Source organism: Podarcis vaucheri (genome assembly GCF_965113315.1).
Source record: "Podarcis vaucheri genome assembly, chromosome: 3".
NCBI lineage: Eukaryota > Metazoa > Chordata > Lepidosauria > Squamata > Lacertidae > Podarcis > Podarcis vaucheri.
In genome coordinates, this window is record NC_138761.1 from 1,857,600 (window position 1) to 1,879,772 (window position 22,173).

The following is a 22,173-nucleotide window of genomic DNA, read 5'->3' on the forward strand; positions in this document are numbered from 1 at the left end:
AAGTCCAAGTCAACAAAACCTCTCTGACTGCCTGTGTGAGGAGGCAAACATCCGGGGGCAAAGGGCCCTTCCAAGGCTCCAGCGTGGTGAGCGGCTGTTCAGAAAGCGATCCATGGCCGTGGGCTGGGGAGGGGAGGGGAAGGACAGCAGGGAAATGATTGCCCAGAGGTATTTTTCCTGCCAAGAGGGAGAGAAGGCAGAAGCTGCGCGCCTGCAGATGATCACGGGAGGCAGCGATGGTCCAAAGAGGACTGGACAAACCCATGAAGGTGGCTAGCAATGGGGACTTAGCCAGGATGACTCTGCTCTGCCTCCACAGTCAGGGCTCTCATGCGCAGGTCCTGCTTGCTGGTTTCCCACAGGCTTGAAGCTGACCCAGAAACTCCAGCGGGTGCAGAATGCCGCAGCGAGACTCCTTACGGGGTCCTTGCCGTGGGATCACATTCATCCAGTGCTTTACCAACTGCACTGGCTCCTGGTGGAGTACAGGGTCTGGTTTAAGGTGCTGGTTTTGACCTTTAAAGCCCTATATGGCCTAGGACCCTCGTACAGTGGTGCCTCGCAAGACGAAAAGAATCCGTTCTGTGATTCTCTTCGCCTAGCGGTTTTTTTGTCTTGCGAAGCAAGCCCATTGACGGATTAGCAGATTAGCGCTATTAGCGGCTTATTTGCTGATCGGATCAGCTGATAAGCGGCTTAGCGGCTTAGAAAAAGGGGGGGAGGGGAAAAAACCAGCAGGAACTCGCAAGACATTGTCGTCTTGTGAAGCAAGTCCATAGGAAATTCGCTTTGCGAAGCACCTCCAAAACGGAAAACTCTTTCGTGTAGTGAGTTTTCCGTTTTGCAAGGCATTTGTCTTGCGGGGCACCACTGTACCTATGGGACTGCCTCTCCTGGTATGCCCCGCAGAGGACCTTAAGGTCCACAAATAACAGCACTTTGGTGGTCCTGAGCCTCAAGGAGGTTAGATTGGTCTCAACTAGGGCCAGGGCCTTTTCAGCACTGGCCCCGACGTGGTGGAACGCTCTGTCCCAAGAGACTAGGGCCCTGTGGGACTTGACATCTTTCCGCAGGGCCTGCAAGACAGAACTGTTCCGCCTGGCCTTTGGTTTGGACTCAGTCTGACCCTTATGTTTCCCTTCCCTTATGGTCTTGATCTATGGGCTACTACTAAAATGAGGCTGCATTTTAAACTGCAGTTTTTTCCCTCCCTCTTCCTTCTGTTTTTACTGTGATTTTATTTTATTGGTGTTAGCCGCCCTGAGCCCAGCTCTGGATGGGGAGGGCGGGGTATAAATAAAATTGATGGTGATGATGATCTGGTCAACCACTGTGAGAACAGGAAGCTGGACTAGATGGGCCCTTGATGTGATCCAGCAATTTCTTCTCGTAAGCACAGCTGACCGATTTGTTGGTGGCTGGCAGAACGCACAACACCCTTCCTCCCCACTCCAAGGCAACGACGTCAGCCAAGTAATTAAGTCAGAGAGGACTCTGCAGATCTTAGTCAATGAATGTTGACTGCTTTGGCTGACAGACTCATCTATTAAAATGTGAAGCAGCAGCAGGAAGGAAGGGGGGGAACCTCAGATGTCACAGCAGGCGCCATCGGAGAAGCGACTGCTGTGTTGCAGTGGACGGAAGGCAGAACAGCCTCTTCCAAGATGATGCCTCTTGCATGGAAGCTTTTGAAATTGGCTTCCTTTCCTCAGCTGCCTGGCTTATCACTGGCACAGATAAAAAACTGATGCAAATTGTTGGGAAATCAATTGCCCCATAAAATGTTGCAGCCCTGTTGTTTTGCAGTTCGGTCCCTCCTAGCGCCATCTGACTCAACACCACAATTCCTTGCAAGAGACTTTCTTGAACTCCTCCACTGTAACTTTTACCCGCAATGTTTTGTTTTCATTTACAGATCTGTAGCCGTGTTGGTCTGCCATAGTCAAAATAAAAAAAAATTCCTTCCAGTAGCACCTTAAAGACCAACTAAGTTAGTTCTTGGTATGAGCTTTCGTGTGCATGCACACTTCTTCCTATCTGAAGAAGTGTGCATGCACACGAAAGCTCATACCAAGAACTAACTTAGTTGGTCTTTAAGGTGCTACTGGAAGGAATTTTTTTATTTTGTTTTCATTTATTTCATAAAAATTTATACACCACTTGGTTGCAAACAAAAGGGAAAAAACCTCAATGTGGTTTACAAAAAGACAAAACAAGGAAATCAAGGGGAAACATTTTAAAACATACAAAAAGTTAAAATACTAAAACCTGGTTAAAATCCACACCAGTTTTCTAAGCACCTGGGCAGGTGCCAGAAATAATACAGTGAGGGTGCCTGCTTGGCATCAATAGGCAGAGAGTTCCAAAGATTTCCAAGACCGTTTTGTAATCTTTGGAGGGGAACAGTCTGCCGTTTCCCGGCATGGCTTGCTCAAGCTGGCCTGGGGCAGATCGTTAAGTCTTTCCCAGCAGTGAAATTCTGTTGTCACACTGACTAGCCCAAGGCAACCCTCCTTAAGAGGAGGCGCTCTGTGCCGCTGTGACAAACACTCCACCCACTCCGACTGCAGAAAGGCATCCTTAATAACTACACAGCCCTGCAAGCCAGGCCAGAGGTTTTTTCCTGGAGCTTGAGTGTTTCTTTTCCACCCTCTGCCTCTCAAACGAGCCCCCTTTCCCCACAATGGGCTTCACAACACCAAAAAAAATAAAAAATACTCAATTGTCAGAATAAAACAGCACATGAAAAACAAACCAATAAAAGCAAATCCACATGCAGGTAAAGGTGATAGGCAGCCACCGCGGTGTAGTGCTGGACCAAGACCTGGGTTCAAATCCTCCCACTGGGTGTGACTCTGGGGGCCAATTGCTGCCTCTCAGCCAAACTATAACTCACAGAGTTGTTGTGGGGTAAAACGGGGAGCAGGAGTGCTAGAAGAGGCAGGCTATAAGGAGGACTGGAAACCTTTTGTTGAATAGTTAAAGCATGACTGTAAACATGTAAAAACACAGGTAGGATTTGAATGAAGAACATCGGCAAAATATTTGTTGGAGAATATTGTGGAGTAGGCAGGACACAGAATGACCATAATACGCAGAAATTTTAGAAAACACGTGAAAACCACGGAGGGGGTGGAGGGGAAGTCAAATCTGAAACAAACATGATTTGGGAAAATACGTATCAAATTTGTAAACTTTCTGAAACTTAAAAAACCCCAAAGCAAAATGGGGAGCAGGAGAGCTATGTGCACAATCTTGACTTCCTTGGGAGGAGAAGGCAGCCTATACGGCCGTAACTTGGTTCTTGAACGCCTTGGGACTCGTATGTTTTGGCTCCCAAACACCGCAAACAGTGACTGTTCTGGTTTTCTAACATTTTTTGGAAGCCAAACGTCCGGCGCGGCTTCTGATTGAGCGCAGGAAGCTCCTTCAGCCAATCGGAAGCCGTGCCTTGGTTTTCGAACGGTTCCGGGAGTCGAACGGATTCCCGGAACGGATTGAGTTTGAGAACCAAGGTACCACTGTAAATGAAGTAGAGCAAAAGTGGGAAGAGGGAACCGGAGAGTCAGGAAGCGCCGCACTTACCACCTGGCTGATGTCGTATCCCCAGGGCAAGAAGAGAACCCCCGTGTTGTACTTCTCCCAGTGGGAGAGGATGAAGGAGAAGAGGACCACCCACAGGAGGATGTAGAGGACGAAGACGCTGACGCCGTTGGGCCCCCGGCCGAAGGTGGAGTAGACCGTCACCACGAAGAACATGCAGGCCCAGCTGTCCAGGCCGTGGTCAAAGAGCTCTCCCAGAGGGGTGCTGGACTGCGTGCGCCGGGCCTGCTTGCCATCCACGCCATCTGGGGTGGGGATGAGGAAAGGAGGGGGGGGTCAGAGGCACGGGTCAACTCCCTGCAGTCCCAGTGGCTGGCTGGGAGGAGAGGCACAAGCCCCAAAGCCAGAGCTTGTGTTAAAGAATCTGTATTTATCTGTCGGAGGGCCTTAGATCAGGGGTAGGGTGCCTGCCTTGCAAGACCTTAAAGATCGCTTCCTGTGCTCCTAAACAGAATCAGGACTACTCGGTGGATAAACCGCTAACGGGATTTCTCTTACGGCCATGTTCTGGGAGGGCTTAGGAGGCGCGAATGTGAACGCTTGGTACAAGAGAGGGTGGCACGATGCCCTTACGGAGAAACTGACCCACAAATTGAGACGGGCAAGGGGAACAAAGCACAAAGAGACCTTTGTTGGAGAACGGTGGGGATTTCTTTCATTCACAAGCACTCCAGAAAACCAAAGCCTAGTCCCAAAGATTTATAGTAGCTTGTGGATCGGTTAATAAGAATATATTTAACACATATATACTGTTGTAAGCTGCGGTGTTCATGGATGCAGGTTTTCATAATGAATCTTTTGTTGGGGGGTGTGTGATTTGGGGGAAATATAAAGGGGGAAATATTTTTTTTTAAAAGCATCACTTAAAGAATCAGGGAAGCTGAACCCCTGGCCACCTCTGTCTGAGCAGAGGCTTCTTTCAAGGTGTGCTTTTAAAAGCAGCTTCAGTACAAAGGTGAAAGCAGAGTCCTCTTGCAAGCACCCATTGTTAGAGCAGGGCCATGAACACCGTGGTGATGGAAGGGGGCTCCTGCATGCAAGTCGTTTGGCCCCTACAACTGCTGAGACCACTGTTGCAAATACCCCATTCTACCGCCTCTTAAAGGTAAAGGGACCCCTGACCATTAGGTCCAGTCGTGGCCGACTCTGGGGTTGCGGTGCTCATCTCGCTTTATTGGCAAAGGGAGCCGGTGTTCAGATTCCGGGTCATGTGGCCAGCATGACTAAGCTGCTTCTGGCGAACCAGAGCAGCACACGGAAATGCTGTTTACCTTCCCGCCAGAGCGGTACCTATATATCTACTTGCACTTTGACGTGCTTTCGAACTGCTAGGTTGGCAGGAGCAGGGACCGAGCAACGGGAGCTCACCCGTCGTGGGGATTCAAACCGCCAACCTTCTGATCGGCAAGTCCTAGGCTCTGTGGTTTAACCCACAGCGCCACCCGCATCCCTTTCTACCGCCCACAGACACAAAGACACAGTAAAGAACCAGCTTTTACCTAGCGTGTAAGCCATGAAATTGAGGAGGCCCACCATGACCCACACTTTGTTCGGAACGTGCTGCTGATCGGGTGCTGTGGAAAGAAAACCATTTTGAGCGTCAACACAACCTCTAGGGACATGTTTGCTGCACAATCATTACTGTTATTATTAAATTTTATGCTGCCCTTCATCTGAAGACTCAGGCCCACAGGCGTCAGCAAACTTTTTCAGCAGGGGGCTGGTCCACTGTCCCTCAGATCTTTTTTGGGGGGCAGACTATATTTTTTTTTGGGGGGGGGGAAATGAACGGATTCCTATGCCCCACAAATAATCCAGAGATGCATTTTAAATAAAAGGACACATTCTACTCATGTAAAAACACGCTGGATTGGGCCAGATCCGGCTCAATTGCCTTCTAAATCTTGCCCGCGGATGGTCTGGGAATCAGTGTGTTTTTACATGAGTGTGTGCTTTTATTTAAAATGCATCTCTGGGTTATTTGTGGGGCATAGGAATTCGTTCATATTTTTTCCCCAAAACATAGCCCGGCCCCCCACAAGGTCTGAGGGACAGTGAACCCACCCCCTGCTGGAAAAGTTTGCTGACGCCTGGCATAAGACATACAGGAAGGGGCATGATCCCTGCCCAAGACTGAAGAGGCATCAGAAATGAAGGTCAGGACAATAAACAGGTTAACGGGAAACATGAAGAGTTTGGATTTGAGATGCTGCAAGGCCTATCCAGGACAATTTACTGGGACGATTCACTGAGATGTAACTGTGAAGGACGACAAGGAGGAGGCCACACAAGCAGCAGCAGCAGCAACAGGAGCAGCCAGAAGATGGGACTTATATTTGTTTTATTTATTTATAATAATATTTGTATCCCGTTGTAGAACAGAAAATAATATATCAAAGCAGTTTGCAGCAATAAAACCATTAACACCTTGCAACAAGAGGTTTAAAACAGATGCCAATTAACCACTGCCGAAAGATGTCTTCTTTATTGCCCAAATCAGCCTGGCAGTTAAGTTTGGGGCAGGGGTTTAAATGTTGCAACAGAATCTCTAGCAGCGTCAAAGGTCTTTGTTGTCAATCAAGCCTCACCAACTTGTGGGATGACCAATGATGCTCAGAGGCCAAAGAACAGGCGACACTTCCAGGAAGGATAGGGAAGGCCCAGAACAGGACCACAACACTCCTGGTGGGATTTCAACAGAGAGATCAAGGCCATCAGATAACTGGTGATCATCACCTCTGCAAACTGACAACTCCCTGCTCATTTCAGCCAAGGGCAGAGTCCTGGAGCTTATCACCCAGGTTGTAAAGAGGTTTGCCACCAACGCCTTCTCCTAGCTGTCAGGTTTCCAAGGCTGGAAGGCAACTCCCAAGGCACAGGGTACCACCCTGGCATTCCCAGCCAATCTGGGTAGAATCCTAGAGCTGTAGAGTCAAAGGGACCCAAAAGGACATCTAGCCCAACCCCCTGCAATGACGGGAGCTAGGACTATGGCAGCAGTTCAAGGCAGCCTCTCCCAGCTTGGTGCCCCCTCATTTGAGCGCAAGAGCAGTAGCCGTTCCTAAGGTACCCAGCAGTGTTGGTCGCCTTTATAGGTAAAGGGACCCCTGACCATTAGGTCCCGTTGCGGACGACTCTGGGGTTGTGGCGCTCATCTCTCTTTACTGGCTGAGGGAGCCGGTGTACAGCTTCCGGGTCATGTGGCCAGCATGACTAAGCCGCTTCTGGCAAATCAGAGCAGCGCACAGAAACACCGTTTACCTTCCTGCTGGAGTGGTACCTATTTATCTACTTGTACTTTGACGTGCTTTCGAACTGCTAGGTTGGCAGGAGCAGGGACCGAGCAACAGGAGCTCACCCCGTCGCGGGGATTCGAATCACTGACATTCTGATCGGCAAGTCCTAGGCTCTGTGGTTTAACCCACAGCGCCACTCGCATCCCTTGGCCACCTTTAGGCACACACAATACTCTGCTCCCCTTTAGATGTGTGGAGTGATGAGACAGTCATGGGCCTCCCCCCCCTCCCGCAGTCCAGAACTGACATTTGAGTGTGTCACCGTAGACACAAGGAAGTCAAGATGTCATCAATGCGCAGAGACAGAGTGAAGAACATGCGCCATCTCAGCTCGTATCACTTTCATGCCTGTAAATGTGTATACAGCTTTTGCTGTTCCTGTTTAAAGAAAAACTGTCTTACCAGATGCATAAAAGTCAGGGTCACAGTATGCCATGAGGAAGAAGTTGAAGACAAGGAGCAGGAAGCCACTAAACGTTATCAGGTTTGGGGCCAGCCACATGGGGAAAATCTGTGAGAAAGCAGGAAAAACACATGCAGAAAACCCACATTAATTGATCAGCCATGTACAGTCGAGCCCCCTCCGTGACGTTTAGGTAGGAGGAGAAAGAGACTCTCCTTGAGAGTTAGGGTGACGTTCGTCTTCCTTGCTTATCCTTCGTGCAGCAACACAAAAAGGAGTTCAGGCCATGAGTGTAGCTTGTGCATCTCCGGACAATTAAGCCCCCTCAAAGAGGAGGAGAAGGAGCTCCTGAATGAGTCACAGATCAGAACAGGCAAGAGGCCGCGCCAGCCAGAAAGGGGACTGGCAACTTCTCCACTGACAGGGATGCCAAGAGGTCTACTTCAAGCACAGAAAGCGCACTCGACAGGGCATGGAGGGAGGCAGGAGGGCCAACTCACCTTGACCACTGTGTTCCAGAAGGGATGCATGATGTACAGGGAGAGGGGGTTGTTGTCCACAGCACTGTACTGTGAAGGAAACAGAGAGGAGAGAGAGGTTAGGCTGGAGATTTTCTAACCCAGCAAGAGCTACAGAGAAATACCTAAAGCCGTACAGTGGTACCTCGCAAGACAAATGCCTCGCAAGACAAAAAACTCGCTAGACGAAAGGTTTTTTCGTTTTCGATTTGCCTCGCAAGACGAATTCCCCTATGGGCTTGCTTCGCAAGACGAAAACGTCTCGCGACTTTGTTAAACCGTTAAAACCGTGCTTCGCAAGACGAAAAATTCGCTAGACGGCAAAACTTGCGGAACGAATTAATTTCGTCTTGCGAGGCACCACTGTATTTGTGTCATGCCAACCAAAATGGCACAAAGGTCACCAGCAAGCTTTTGAGTTCTCCAAAACAATCACATCAGGCTGGAGCAGCAGTTTCCGAACTTTTTTGAGCAACCAAATTCATCCCCAATGCACCCTGTCCTATAGGAGGTCTTATTCAGGATAGGGGTTTGCACAACACCCCGAGGAAGGCAATAACACGATGAAAACCCATCCAGGAACAATTAGCTGCACACTTATTTGAAATCCAATTTAAACTACTTAATTAAATCAACAAAATGGATGAAATTCAATAAAGAACAAAGATTGTGAGAGCGAGGGTTATTGTTTTTGCTTCCTTGTTTATATCGTAAAATGCCCTGTGGTCCTCAGGCGAAGGGTGGAATAGGAACTTTATAAATAATAAAAATAACTTGATGTAGTGACACCAGGTTTTAAGAGTCTGATACGTCTTTTATACCTCCAGTCCCCCCTCCCTGCATCTTAGCACCCCCCCAGGTAATCCCACTGCCCCCCCCCAAAGGGATGGGTGGGAGATACGGCCCGTTTTGCGAACCACCGGGCTAGATGGTAAGCAAAGCAAGGGGTGGGACAGAGGGAAAACACGGTAGGTGCCAATGCCACGTCTGCGCCTAGTCTGAGCTTCAAGGCAGGATGCAGCTGGAGGGAACAGGCTGTCAAACGAGGCACTCTTGGATCTATGCAGGGATCAGGCTGTCCCCAAGACGTACTGGGGAAAGCAAGCATTATGATGGCAGACTCCCCACTCCTAGGGAACTGGCCTGATCCGGCAGGCTCTTATGTTCTTATAGTGAGAAATGCGCACCAAACACCAGCTTTCCCAACCTGGTGCTCTCAAACGACAACTCCCAGCAGCCCAGGCCAACACAGCCAGGCTGGCTGGAGCTGATGGGAGCCGTATTCCAAAAGAATGGGAGGGCACCAGGTTAGAGAAAGCTGGGATAAAGCATGGAGGAGAGGGCAATTCTTCCATTGCGGTGGTTCAGGGTGCCAAGGGCATGCGCCCAACAGCTTGGCAGAGGTTGCTTTTGGGAGAGAGTTCTGGCTCAACCTGCGTCCACAGGCCAGAAGCTCAGCCACATACAACTGCACGCTTGTTGTTGTTGTTTAGTCGTTTAGTCGTGTCCGACTCTTCGTGACCCCATGGACCAACCGCACGTTAGAAGACTCCTAAACACACCAAATGAGAGCTGGACCATAAAGAAGGCTGAAGGCCGAAGAATGGATGCTTTTGAATTCTGGTGCTGGAGGAGACTCTTGAGAGCCCCATGGACTGCAAGAAGATCCAACCTCTCCATTCTGAAGGAAATCAGCCCTGAGTGCTCACTGGAAGGACAGATCCTGAAGCTGAGGCTCCAATACTTTGGCCACCTCATGAGAAGACTCCCTGGAAAAGACCCCGATGTTGGGAAAGATGGAGGGCACAAGGAGAAGGGGACGACAGAGGACGAGATGGTGGGACAGTGTTCTCGAAGCTACTAGCATGAGTTTGACCAAACTGCGGGAGGCAGTGGAAGACAGGAGTGCCTGGCGTGCTCTGGTCCAGGGGGTCACGAAGAGTCGGACACGACTAAACGACTAAACAATAACAACAAACACACCAAGGTGCTGCAATAATCCCACCCGAGTTATTATTCCAGATGATGGAGCTTCCCTCCATATATGCTTCCAACCGCCCTCCCTCTCAAACGTCATGTCCAGCCCCAGAAGCGCTTGAGAAATGGGCAACGTCAGTCAGAAAGTCAGTTTTGCTGTGCAACAGCCACCTGCTTCAGGCCAGCAAGGCAAGTGACGCCTTGCTACACCGCTGGGTCTCTTGAGTGGCGTCCGGCCAACCTCCCTGGCACCTGATTCACCAGCTCCGTTCCGTCTCCAAGGATGGAACTACCAAGCGATTTAGGAGGTAATGAGATTTCAGTTAATGGCAGGGGGGTGCTTGGCAGATTTGTTCAAATCCCATTATCTCTATCCTTCTTGCGGAAGTCGGGAAAGGCTGCTCCTGAGCATTTGGAGTAAGTGGAAGAGATCCCTCAAGCCGAATGCTTTGCTTTGCCTGCATTGTAGCAAACCCAGTATTTTGGTCCTGCAGGAAGGGCTGTAAACATTGTGCCTTGAGCTATGGCAGACAAGCAGCAGCAGCACCAGAACACCAGAAGGCAACCTGTCAAACATTTAGCATCCCGTCTGCAAAGCCAAAAGGTTTTGCTCTTGTTGGCTTCATACCTCCTGATAAGCAAAGCTCTCTCCCAAATCTATTCTTTTCTGCAGGTAAAGGAAGGCGGGATGAGGACCTCCTTTGCCAACTGACTGCTTTTGCCTACAACTCCCATAGCAAGAAAGTTGCCGTCAAAAGCAGGTTGGCAAAGGCTGGGTTAGGGTCTTAAAGCTGTTTGTATACCCAGGTATTCAGCACCACCAGCAAACTCAGTGCTTGGGGGTTCATTTTGTTGGTTATTACTTACTAACTCTATTTATTTATAGTCCACCTTTTTCTTCACAGAGCTAAAAGTGGATTACATGGTTCTCTCTTCATTTAACCCGTACGACAACCCTGTGAGGCAGTTTGCGCTGGGTGACTAGCCCAAGATGCTGTTACTGGTCTTTTGGGACCAGCAGCTTCTCCTATCTGCTGAAAGGCAGCTGTAGGCCCAGCCAGTTGGGAGGGGTATAAATAATAAATTATTATTATTATTAATTATTATTATTATTTATTATTATTATTATTATTATTATTATTATTATTATTATTATTAGGACTGGTGAGAACCAGCTGATCTGGCCTGCAAGGAGCCTGCTGCAGCCGCTGTTGTGGCAGTGAGCGATGCATTCCTTGGTTGCTGGATCTGCCGTCCCTGTGTATCCTGCTGCCTGAGACGATCACCTCACCTTGCCTCATGGGTGGGCTGGCCCTGTTACTTTTCATGGTTTCTTTGGAGAGAAGCAGACTATGAGCCCGGCTTGAGACATAATGCTGAGCCAGACCATGGTTTGTATCCTGGCAGCATCAGGAGCGAGAGAGGAGGGGAAACCCGACCAGGACATCCAAATCTACAGTACTCAGCAATTTGCTTGATACGTATCTGAAGAAGTGTGCTTGCACACGAAAGCTCATACCAAGAACTAACTTAGTTGGTCTTTAAGGTGCTACTGGAAGGAATTTTTTTATTTTGCTTCATACGTGTAATTTAAAGAGGTCACAGAATTCTGCTTGCTTTAGAGAAGAACGTGGGTTATAGTGGTGTTGGGTTTGAGTTTTGAGTACCACTGCCACCAGTGCTTACACACAAACAAGCCCTGCCACAGATCAGTCAACCTTAATATTTGTAATTTTGGGCAGCACCAAGGACTAGATGAAGATAATAATCCCATTCATTCTTCCCTTGACAGCTCCTGCTGAGATGCAGCCCCAGACCATTCATTTCTCAATTGTTTGGCTTTTAAGCACCAGAGAGTCAGATTACTATTATGGGAAGTGCTGAATAGGAGGCGGAGGAAGAAAAGAAGGCTGGGTGATCTGGGACAGAGCAACACTAGAGGGAAGGCTGGCTTGATGGCACAATCTTCACACCAGAAGATAATCAAGATCAATCTTCAAACCTGAAGGCAATCAAGATCAAGTTTCAATTTAATCACCTAGGAGGACTCCTTCTAGAATAACCCTAAACTCAGCTTACAAAGCCGAACAATCAGGTCACTTATTATTTTGCAAGTGGTTGGTGCAAAGAGTTAGTGAGTGCATGACGAGGACTCCTAACCTGAGCCATCAGCCCAGGCCTCAGTGAAGGAACCTCCTTGTCTTTCCTCCTGCAGATACGCAAGGCTGACACCTCAATGCACTTTGCAGCTTGAGGCTGCCTTCGGCATGGGTCATTTGAAGCGGTGGCCACTTCACTCTCCCCAATGACAGCCCCAGAGATATACAAGGTAAACTTTGAGGCTGAGAGGTGGTGGTTGGCCCAAGGTAAGCTTCATGGTTGAGGGGTGTTATAATTTTCTTAGGGTGCAGACACATAGCAGACACACACTCCACAGAAAACCAATCCTTTGCCCTTCAAAATTTAGGAAATATTCCCTGAGAAAATTAAACTTCATTTGAATATTTGGGATGAGGAAACCCAAAACCATCTCTGTTCATCTTGGAAAACCTTTCCCAATAGCTCTTTCACTTACAAATCCTTCCAGTTGGTCTGGCAAATTTCTGTTAACAGCAAACCAGACCTGCCAAATGAGCATCTTTTGTGTATCAATAGGTATTTACCATTTCAAAGGAATGGCCCAGACTAGCCAGGAAACCAGGCCAGAAAACTCATAACCATGCCAAATCACACAGCATTCCTTTGTCTTACATATATTGCCCTTTTTCCGAGCTCAGAAGCTAGGGAAGGTATCATCCATAGCCTTGTACAGTTGTACCTTGGATCTTAAATTTAATCTGTTCCGGGAGTCCGTCTGACTCCCGAAACAGTTCGAAAACCAAGGTGCGGCTTCCGATTGGCTACAGGAGCTTCCTGCAGTCAACCAGAAGCTGCGGAAGACGTTTGGCTCCCAAAAATTGTTCACAAACCGGAACACTCACTTCCGGGTTTGCGACGTCCGGGAGCCGATTTGTTCGAACACTAAGCCGTTTGACAACCAAGGTACCACTGTGCTGTCTTGGAACTCATCATTTCAGAGTCAAGGGGCCATGCTAACTCCGGTTTCTGGCTGGAAACTAAGGCAGACCTGGTGGACAGAAGGTTCCAGTTTGGTGGAAGAACTTCCAGCCTACAAAAACTAACACCACAATAAACTAAATAAAAAAATTCCTTCCAGTAGCACCTTAAAGACCAACTAAGTTAGTTCACGGTATGAGCTTTCGTGTGCATGCACACTTCTTCAGATACACTGAAACAGAAGTTGCCAGACCCTTCTATATAGTGAGAAGGTGGGGAGGGGTATTACTCAGAAGGGTGGTGGGAATGGGAGATTGGCAGATAGCTGAGATGAGCCTGTTGACGACTCTTAAGGACTGCAATAGGTCTTACAGGAAAAGGCAAAGGGTGAGAAGGTGAAAAATGGCTTAGTCATATATAATGAGATAAGAATCCAATGTCTTTGTTCAGACCAGGTCTCTCCATGGTTTTAAGTTTGGTAATGAGTTGCAATTCAGCAGCTTCTCTTTCCAGTCTATTTCTGAAACCTTCTGAGTAATACCCCTCCCCACTTTCTCACTATATAGAAGGATCTGGCAACTTCTGTTTCAGTGTATCTGAAGAAGTGTGCATGCACACGAAAGCTCATACCAAGAACTAACTTAGTTGGTCTTTAAGGTGCTACTGGAAGGAATTTTTTTATTTTGACTATGGCAGACCAACACGGCTACATATCTGTAACTGGAACCACAATAAACTAGTTCATCTCCATCGCAGCCAAGTCGCTCATTTTCTCTAGAAGCACCACTGATTAGGTATAGTCCTGTGCTGCAGTTTGAAAACAACGCACTTCAATTAGAGACGTAAACCCAGAGTTTCTGCTTCTCCTTCTGAAAACAGTAGCATGGTGCTACTTTAAACTGTCTAGATGCCAGCCTTGCCTAACCTGGTGTTCAGGACTACGACTCCCATCAGTCCCAGCCGGCAGGTCTACGATGGTCGAGGCTGATGGGAGTTGTAGTCCAAAATGTCTGGAGGGCACCAGTTTGAATAAGGCTGGCACAGACAGTTTCCAGAGAAACAGACTTTCAATGCAGGGACATTTTCTGGCAAAGAGGGGTGGGGAGGAGGAGGAGGCAGCTGGCTGGCATGGTCTGAAGTTCACCTGGCAGGAGGGAAGGTATTTGGGACACAATTACTGGTGTAATCTTTAGCCTGGATATCACGTAGCCTCGGGTCCCATTACAGAAGCACCTGCTCTGGTTTCAGAGCCCAGCCGCTGCCAAGAGAACACAAGATACCTGCAACTCCAGCCTACAGAGAAAGCACCTGAGCACGGCCCTCCGTTCCTTTCCATGAAGTTTATTTCGCATGTTAGTATGAACATGAATGTCTAAAACATCATAAAAGTGCATGATTTATTTTTCTCATCCATGAATGTTCTCCAATTCTGAAGAAATTACACACCAGTCTTCTTGTGTATAATTTGTTAATTCTGACGTTGTTTTCGTAAGAAATTATTTCCCAAGCATGGAGCCTGCTTTTCCCAGAGCTGCTGCGCACTATGCTGATGTCTTCATCCAGCTATTCACGCCAACCCCAAGAACCGGCTCCTGGGCCATCAGCACTGCTTCAAATCCCACAAGTGTGCATAGGCAACTCCCCATTTGAGCAAGACTGGCATGCGTGCACCAATTTCGGCACTGCAAGGGGGCGGGGGTGGAGCAGGGCGGGATTGGTGCCTCAGAACGCAACCCCTGTGAAAATGGGGAGTTGCCTATTGGTGAAATTTAGATTTCTTTGCTTCGACGTGCATAACTTTGCACTTGTTTACACTAAATTTGCTGCCCCATTTACTCACTTTGGAGAGGTCCTATTGGAGCTTTTCACAATCCTTTTTTCCCTTTAAGAACCCTGAACCATTTCACATCATCCGTGATCTTAGCCACCTCGTGACTCACCCCAAGCATAGGAGAGTCCACAGCAACTCAGAAGAATAAATAATTACATCAGAGAGGTAAGGTTCGTTGGAAGTCAATGAAAAATCATGCCAATCTCCTCTCTTCTTTATAAAAGTGTTGGTTAAAAGGTAAAGGGATCCCTGACCATTAGGTCCAGTCGTGGTCGACTCTGGGGTTGGAGCGCTCATCTCGCTTTACTGGCCGAGGGAGCCGGTGTACAGCTTCCGGGTCATGTGGCCAGCATGACTAAGCCGCTTCTGGAGAACCAGAGCAGCGCACAGAAACGCCGTTTACCTTCCCGCCGGAGCGGTATCTATTTATCTACTTGCACTTTGGCGTGCTTTCGAACTGCTAGGTTGGGAGGAGCAGGGACCGAGCAACGGGATTCAAACCACTGACCTTCTGATCGGCAAGTCCTAGGCTCTGTGGTTTAACCCACAGCGCCACCCGTGTCCCAGTAAAAGGGTTGGTTACAAAACAGCAAATATAAAAATCCAAGTCTATTTTACTGGGGGCATGGGGTGGGATTATATTCTGCAAAAAACCCACAAATATTTAACAGTAAATGCAGACCTTTGCTGTTTCAATGCAATTTCAAGTAAGCCTTATGCAGTCTCTCAAAGTGCAGCTTTGAGCTGAGCTTCAAACTGTTTTATTCTGTCTCTGTAATAGGGCATTGTTCTTACCGATTTTTTTTGCTTTAATTAATTTGTATTTAAAAATACTGAGGAATTGATTTTGCAAGCCTCTGAGAGAATTTTTATTGATGGGCAGCCATATAAAGCAAAGCACAGCAAATAGCATTTCACAGCCAAGCGACAGAAACTGCCTTTTGATGAGGCGTCCTCCCAGCTATCATCTCAGTATTCAAGGCTCAAGTGCCAGGAGACTGTGTCTCTCGCTCAAGCCTGCCCTGCAATGATGCCCCTCCTAATTAGCCACGTTCAATTACTAAGCCCATTGTAAATCAGCCAGAAGCAACATTTTCTTTAGCCGGAAGACAGCAAAACCAAACCTCTCTCGATCAGGATAAAAACACAAGTCTGTCGGTAGATATACGCAACCCTTTCAAAGGACTCATGTTTCCAGAAGCATCTCAGGGCCAAATGGAAGGTTAACATGAGCCTGGGCTGATGTCGGAATTCAAAAACACGGTAACAGATACTCCTCTCCTCCTTCTAGACTAGGCTTCCCCATCCTGCGCCCCTCCAGATGTTTTTGGCCTACAACTCCCATGATCCCTAGCTAGCAGGACCAGTGTTCAGGGATGATGGGAATTGTAGTCTCAAAACATCTGGAGGGCCGAGGTTGAGGAAGCCTGTTCTAGAGGCTATGGCAGGAGTAGGAAAACTAAGGTCCGGGAGCCGGATCCACACCAATCGCTTTCTCAATCCAGCCCGCGGACAGTCCAGGAATCAGTGTGTTTTTACATGAGTAGAATGTGTCCTTTTATTTAAAATGCATCCCTGGGTTATTTGTGGGGCATAGGAATTCGTTAATTTTTTCCTTCAAAATATAGTCCGGCCCCCCACAAGGTCTGAGGGACAGTGGACCAGCCCCCTGCTGAAAAAGTTTGCTGACCCCTGGGCTATGGCATCACATAGGCAAAAGTTAACCTACGAGCTAAACCAGGGGTCGGCAACCTGCGGCCTATGGGCCACAAACGGCCCATGTGGGGTCATTTAAATGGCCCATGAGCCACCTCTGAACTGAGCCGTCCGCTCGGCGAGTCTCCACGCACCATCATGGATAGTGGCCATGGATAGACTTACACTCCGCTTTTAAAGCCATCTAGGTTTCTGGCTTTCAGCATCACCTGCACAAGTGAGTTCCACAGTTTAGCTCTGTCCTTCATCTGAAGATCACAGGGCAGTTTACAACATAAAAGCACAAAATTCATAACGTAATAGCAAAAAAACCAACAACCTAGTATCAAAACTATCAACCCACCCTCCAAGCTCTGAGCTAGAAAGGGGTACCCGTGAGCTGGATGCTAAACTATGAAACATTTTGCATTTGATAGTAGGTCTGGATTGTGGCAGATGTGCACTACCCTTATTAGGGATCTGTTCCTGTAAAAATAATTAGACTATTTGCGACTAACGACTAAACAACATTTGCAAGAGTGACACCTTTGCTTTGTGCCCCTCGTGTATCTGGAGTTTAAGGGAGGACCACTGCAAACAGCCCAAAACAAGTTCCCACTGGCTCCAGTCTTTCTTTTTCCAACACAGAATTGAAACTGCTCCAGGCCTGGCCTTCATTCTAAACCTGCTTGGAACTATATTAATACACGCAACCCTTCTATAGCTGCTGGCAAACAATGCACATTGGCTAGGATGCAGGATTTCCAAGAAACTCCGCATTTCCAAGGCAGGTTTCTTGTCCCTTTGGATGGAAACCTGGGACTGAAATGTGTGTGTGGCCTGATGAAGTTTCAGAAGCCAGAGGTTGCTGAATTATACAATTTGAAGGAGCCAGGGTGCTCCAAAGAGGAGGGAGACAGTCTTGTGCAGCAGGAGGAATTATGGGGTGCAAAGCTTGCTGTGCAAGATCCACAGCTAATGTCATTTGTTCTGCCTGCTGCATCCCCACATCCAGCCCATCTTTGCACAGCCAGACGCCACTCTCTGGCCTCCCCAGGTACAACTAGGTTCAGCTCTGCCCCATAACCGCATCAGGCATCACTGGCTTTTGCCTGCAGAACGTGTGTCCGACTCTTCGTGACCCCGTGGACCAGAGCACGCCAGGCCCTCCTGTCTTCCACTGCCTCCCGCAGTTTGGTCAAACTCATGCTGGTAGCTTCGAGAACACTGTCCCACCATCTCATCCTCTGTCATCCCCTTCTCCTTGTGCCCTCCATCTTCCCCAAGATCAGGGTCTTTTCCAGGGAGTCTTCTCTTCTCATGAGGTGGCCAAAGTCTTGGAGCCCCAGCTTCACGATCTGTCCTTCCAGTGAGCACTCAGGGCTGATTTCCTTCAGAATGGAGAGGTTAGATCTTCTTGCAGTCCACGGGACTCTCAAGAGTCTCCTCCAGCACCAGAATTCAATTTGCTTGCACAGAGGCAACCCACACCTGATGCAATGCAACTGACCCATGTGAAAGAGGGAGCCTCCTCTTCCCTAGGGGAGAAATTGCTGGATCCCCTTTCTTCCCAAAGGCAGCCAGATGGGGAGAAGACGGTACTTGCGTGCAAGGGAAGCAGCCCTGCTCAAAGCCCTGTGGCGTTTTTCTCTGGGGCTGCAGCACACGATGCTGGCCTCCTAACATGTCAGCAAGAGGCGGCAGCGGCTGCCAAGTGGCAAGCTAGAGGGAGAGCCATTCCCAGCTCTCCGTCCTTTGTGCGCATTGCAGAAGCACACCAAAGGCCTCAGACTGCCTGAGCCGCAAGACTTTAATCATTCCGCTGGGATCCCAGAGGAGGAGGGCAGGCAGAGCAGTCAACGCCGCTGAAATGCAGATTCTGGACTGAGCCAATCCCCTCCATTCAAAGCTCTGCCTGGGAAATGGCTTCAATTGTGGCTCCATTTAGATTCACACGCCAGAGTCACCTTTGTTCAACCTTGCTCACTATTGTGCAAAAATGTAGATGGTCCTAATAAAAGGTGTGCCATATCACTGCGGCTACCTGTCATTTTTGTTTCTCCTCTTTTTTGGAGACCTGCAAAAATAGGTTTGCTCTGCTGGATCTTTCAGAAAGAGGCCCTTTTTGCTGGCCCGTATCAGGGATGAAACCTGCTGCTCTTTATTTGCCGTCTGTCAGACAGTTTTACCGTATTTTTCGCTCTATAACACGCACTCGACCATAACACACACGTAGTTTTTAGAGGAGGAAAATCCGTAGGCATGCCACCCGTAGGCATTCCCTCCATAACACACACAGACATTTCCCCTTACTTTTTAGGAGGAAAAAAGTGAGTGTTATGGTGCAAAAAATACGGTAGATTTCACTGCTTGTCATTTTTTAATGGATTGCACTTTGCTTTCCAACTGTTTGAAATGCTTTCTAAATCAGCATAAAAAACATGCTAAATAAAAATTAATTTAGCCTTGAAAGCCAAGGTTTGAGTCTTCAAAATCCTCCTTTTCCACTGAGTGCTGTTGCCTTCATGCCCTGCCTGTGGTCTTCTTCTCAGTCACTGTGGGAAGCAGGAAGACTAGACAGGCCTTTGGTTTGATCCAGCTGCACAAGGTTCTTCTTAGGATCAAGGCTTTTGACAAGGCAAAAGCAAAGATTTCTTTCCAGGACTGCAGAGAGCAAAGGAATGGTGTCTACACGGGCTGCTTTCCCTGTGTTGAAGCTCTAGGTATGTCAGGAACAGCCAAGGTGGTCCGAACCTTGCCCCAGGTAGGAGAAGACCACAAACTGATTTCATTACAGGCCTCTGTGTGAGAAAACTTGCCCCCCCCCAAAAAAACACCTCCACTGAGAGGTCATACCTTTAACCATTTCAGGTTATTTCTTTCATATGGAAGCCATTGACAAATTACATTGCCACATCTCTTTCACACACACACACACACACACACACAGGGGTGGGGTGGGGGAGGAAGGGAATAAATGAGAATATTTTTATTGGATGTGGCAAGCTCTCTGTGGCCATGATCCAAGGAGCCACTTCAGGCACACTTAAGGGTTTGAACATGCCCAGCAGGACTTGCCATACCATGAAGTGCTTTTGCGTTCTCTCTCCTAAGGCGGGTATACCACCATTGCATATCCACTCAAAATGACTGAGAGCACTTGTCTGCCTTACGGAAGTGTTTTAAGGATTACAGAAATAACCTGAAGTGCGCCACAGAAATGCCAAGCGTTCATCCTGAAATAGACGGGCGAGCTTGCATCCCAGTTCACCCTTGTCTGAAGGATGCTGCGTCTAGGCAGCCTGCCTGAACTTTCACGCAATGCAGATAGAGGATCACTCAACTGGGAGCCTTGACAAGTCCTACCAGCTCTTCAGAGCTTTCGTGATACAATTCTTTGCCAGCATTCCCATATCCTTAGTGTTTTCTAAGAATGCTCTGAGTCAGAGCCACTGATCCTGCAAGCCGGTGTCAATGCAAACTGGTCTGCCACAAATATGGACTGAAAGGCTCCTTGGTTATACTTCTACTTTGGCGATCCCTTCTTTCCGAGTAAAATTGTCTTCCATAAACACGGTTTTAAAAGTGAGTCTATAAGTGACTGCGGAGGCCAATTCTGGATCCACATGTCCTTCCACAGTGGGGGCATTGGTTTCTGGGCAGGAATTGATCACGGTGTGGATTTGCCAAGTGTGCCTTCCTCTTAGCACGTTTCTCCCTTGCGTCCTGAGTTCATTAAGTGGATGGCTGTACCACTCTGCTCGCTGAAGCAGTTTAGCACCATGCAATGTGAATCTGCTGGCCAGGACCCAACCATTCATTTTTTTTGAGGGGGAGGCAAGCACCAGCTTGCTACATGGAGCCTGTCCCCCATGCATATCAGGCTCCCATCCCATATATACAACGGGTGGTATTCAACTAAGGTTTACTCAGAATGCACCCACTGAAATTAATGTAGAATCATATCACGCTGTAGAGTTGGAAGGAACCATGAGGGTCACAGTACAGGAATTGTTTTCACCCTGAATGTGGGGCCCGAACCCACAACCCTGAGGTTAAGAGCCTCATGCTCTGCTGTCTGAGCTATCTGGGAAGGCCCTCGCTAGATGCATTGTCAGTGGGTATACATCAGGCACAGGCAAACTGGCCCTCCAGATGTTTGGGACAACAATTCCCATCATCCCTGACCACTGGTCCTGTTAGCTAGGGATGATGGGAATTGCAGTCCCAAACATCTGGAGGGCCAGAGCTTGCCTATGCCTGGTATATGCCAAGTAAAACCTAGAGCTGAATGCTGACCACAGTCATGAGCCAAGAAAGAACATCTTCCATTTTAATTCTGAAATGACATTTCCTATATTTCTGAAATGACACCTTGGCCAATACTGGGGGCTTCTTTTTCTTACCATGCCCTCAAGCCCAATAATCTTTATTGAACATAAAATGGAGATGAGTTCTTCGAAGCTTGCTACCTACTCTGTAGCTTTGAGCTGGTCTTCCTCAGGGAACATTATCCTGTTGATGGTTTAATTTGTTTTTATCCCAGTGGACCAACACATCTCGGAGTGAGAAGAGGAGAGGATACCGGGGGCAACATGAACTCAGTCAACCCACAGTTGCAAGGAGGCAGCTTGACTGGTCTGGATACTGCCCAAGAAAGTATTTATATCTTACTGAGTATGACTACTAGCAACCTGGAGGAACTTGAGTTTCATGTATCAGATGCTTGGTGGGCCCTGAGTTGACCACACCAGGAGTCATAGAATCATAGAATCCTAAAGTTGGAAGAGACCACAAGGGCCATTGAGTCCAACCCCCTGCCAAGCAGGAAACACCATCAGCACTCCTGACATATGGTTGTCAAGCCTCTGCTTAAAGACCTCCAAAGAAGGAATCACATGCTCCCAAGGTGTTTCATAGTATGTTATTGTGCTTGCAGAGTTTTAGATGGCACACAGAGCCAAAATAATCACAAACCCCTCAAAAATAATGCCCTTCCCCCACAACCCTTTATTTATTTACTTTTAAATGCCCCTTCATCCTTCCAACTGGGATTAATAATAATAATAATTTATACCACGCCCATCTGGGCGGCTTACAACAAAGTATTAAAATACAATAACCTATTAAACATTAAAAGCTTCCCTAAACAGGGCTGCCTTCAGATGTCTTCTAAAAGTCTGGTAGTTGTTCTTCTCTTTGACATCTGGTGGGAGGGCGTTCCACAGAGCGGGTGCCACCACCAAGAAGGCCCTCTGCCTGGTTCCCTGTAACTTGGCTTCTCTCAGTGAGGGAACCGCCAGAAGGCCCTCGGAGCTGGACCTCAGTGTCCGGGCAGAACGATGGGGGTGGAGATGCTCTTTCAGGTATACTGGGCCGAGACCGTTTAGGGCTTTCAAGGTCAACACTTTGGATTGTGCTCGGAAACGTACTGGGAGCCAATGTTGGTCTTTCAAGATTGGTGTTATGTGGTCTTGGCGGCCGCTCCCAGTCACCAGTCTAGCTGCCGCATTCTGGGTTAGTTGTAGTTTCAGGGTCACCTTCAAAGGTAGCCCACGTAAAGCACATTGCAGTAGTCCAAGTGGGAGATAACTAGAGCATGCACCACTCTGGTGAGACAGTTGGTGGGCAGGTAGGGTCTCAGCCTATTTACCAGATGGAGCTGGTAAACAGCTGCCCTGGACACACAATTGACCTGCGCCTCCATGGACAGCTGTGAGTCCAAAATGACCCCCAGGCTGCGCACCTGGTCCTTCAGGGGCACAGTTACCCCATTCAGGTCCAAGGAGTCCT

At 48.2% G+C, this 22,173-nt stretch overlaps 1 protein-coding gene across 3 annotated transcripts in view; it reads right to left on the reverse strand.

Annotated features, from left to right (window-relative positions):
* The window catches only part of SELENOI (selenoprotein I), a 54,859-nt gene that overhangs the window by 14,776 nt on the left and 17,910 nt on the right, over nt 1-22,173 (reverse strand). For all 3 annotated transcript variants that reach the window (XM_082217800.1, XM_082217801.1, XM_082217799.1), the window contains exons 2-5: nt 7,803-7,871; nt 7,302-7,410; nt 5,103-5,177; nt 3,586-3,848 (exon numbers count right to left, since the gene is read on the reverse strand). In XM_082217800.1, coding sequence (XP_082073926.1) covers nt 3,586-3,848; nt 5,103-5,177; nt 7,302-7,410; nt 7,803-7,871 — 516 coding nt within the window. The remainder of the gene's footprint in view (nt 1-3,585; nt 3,849-5,102; nt 5,178-7,301; nt 7,411-7,802; nt 7,872-22,173) is intronic.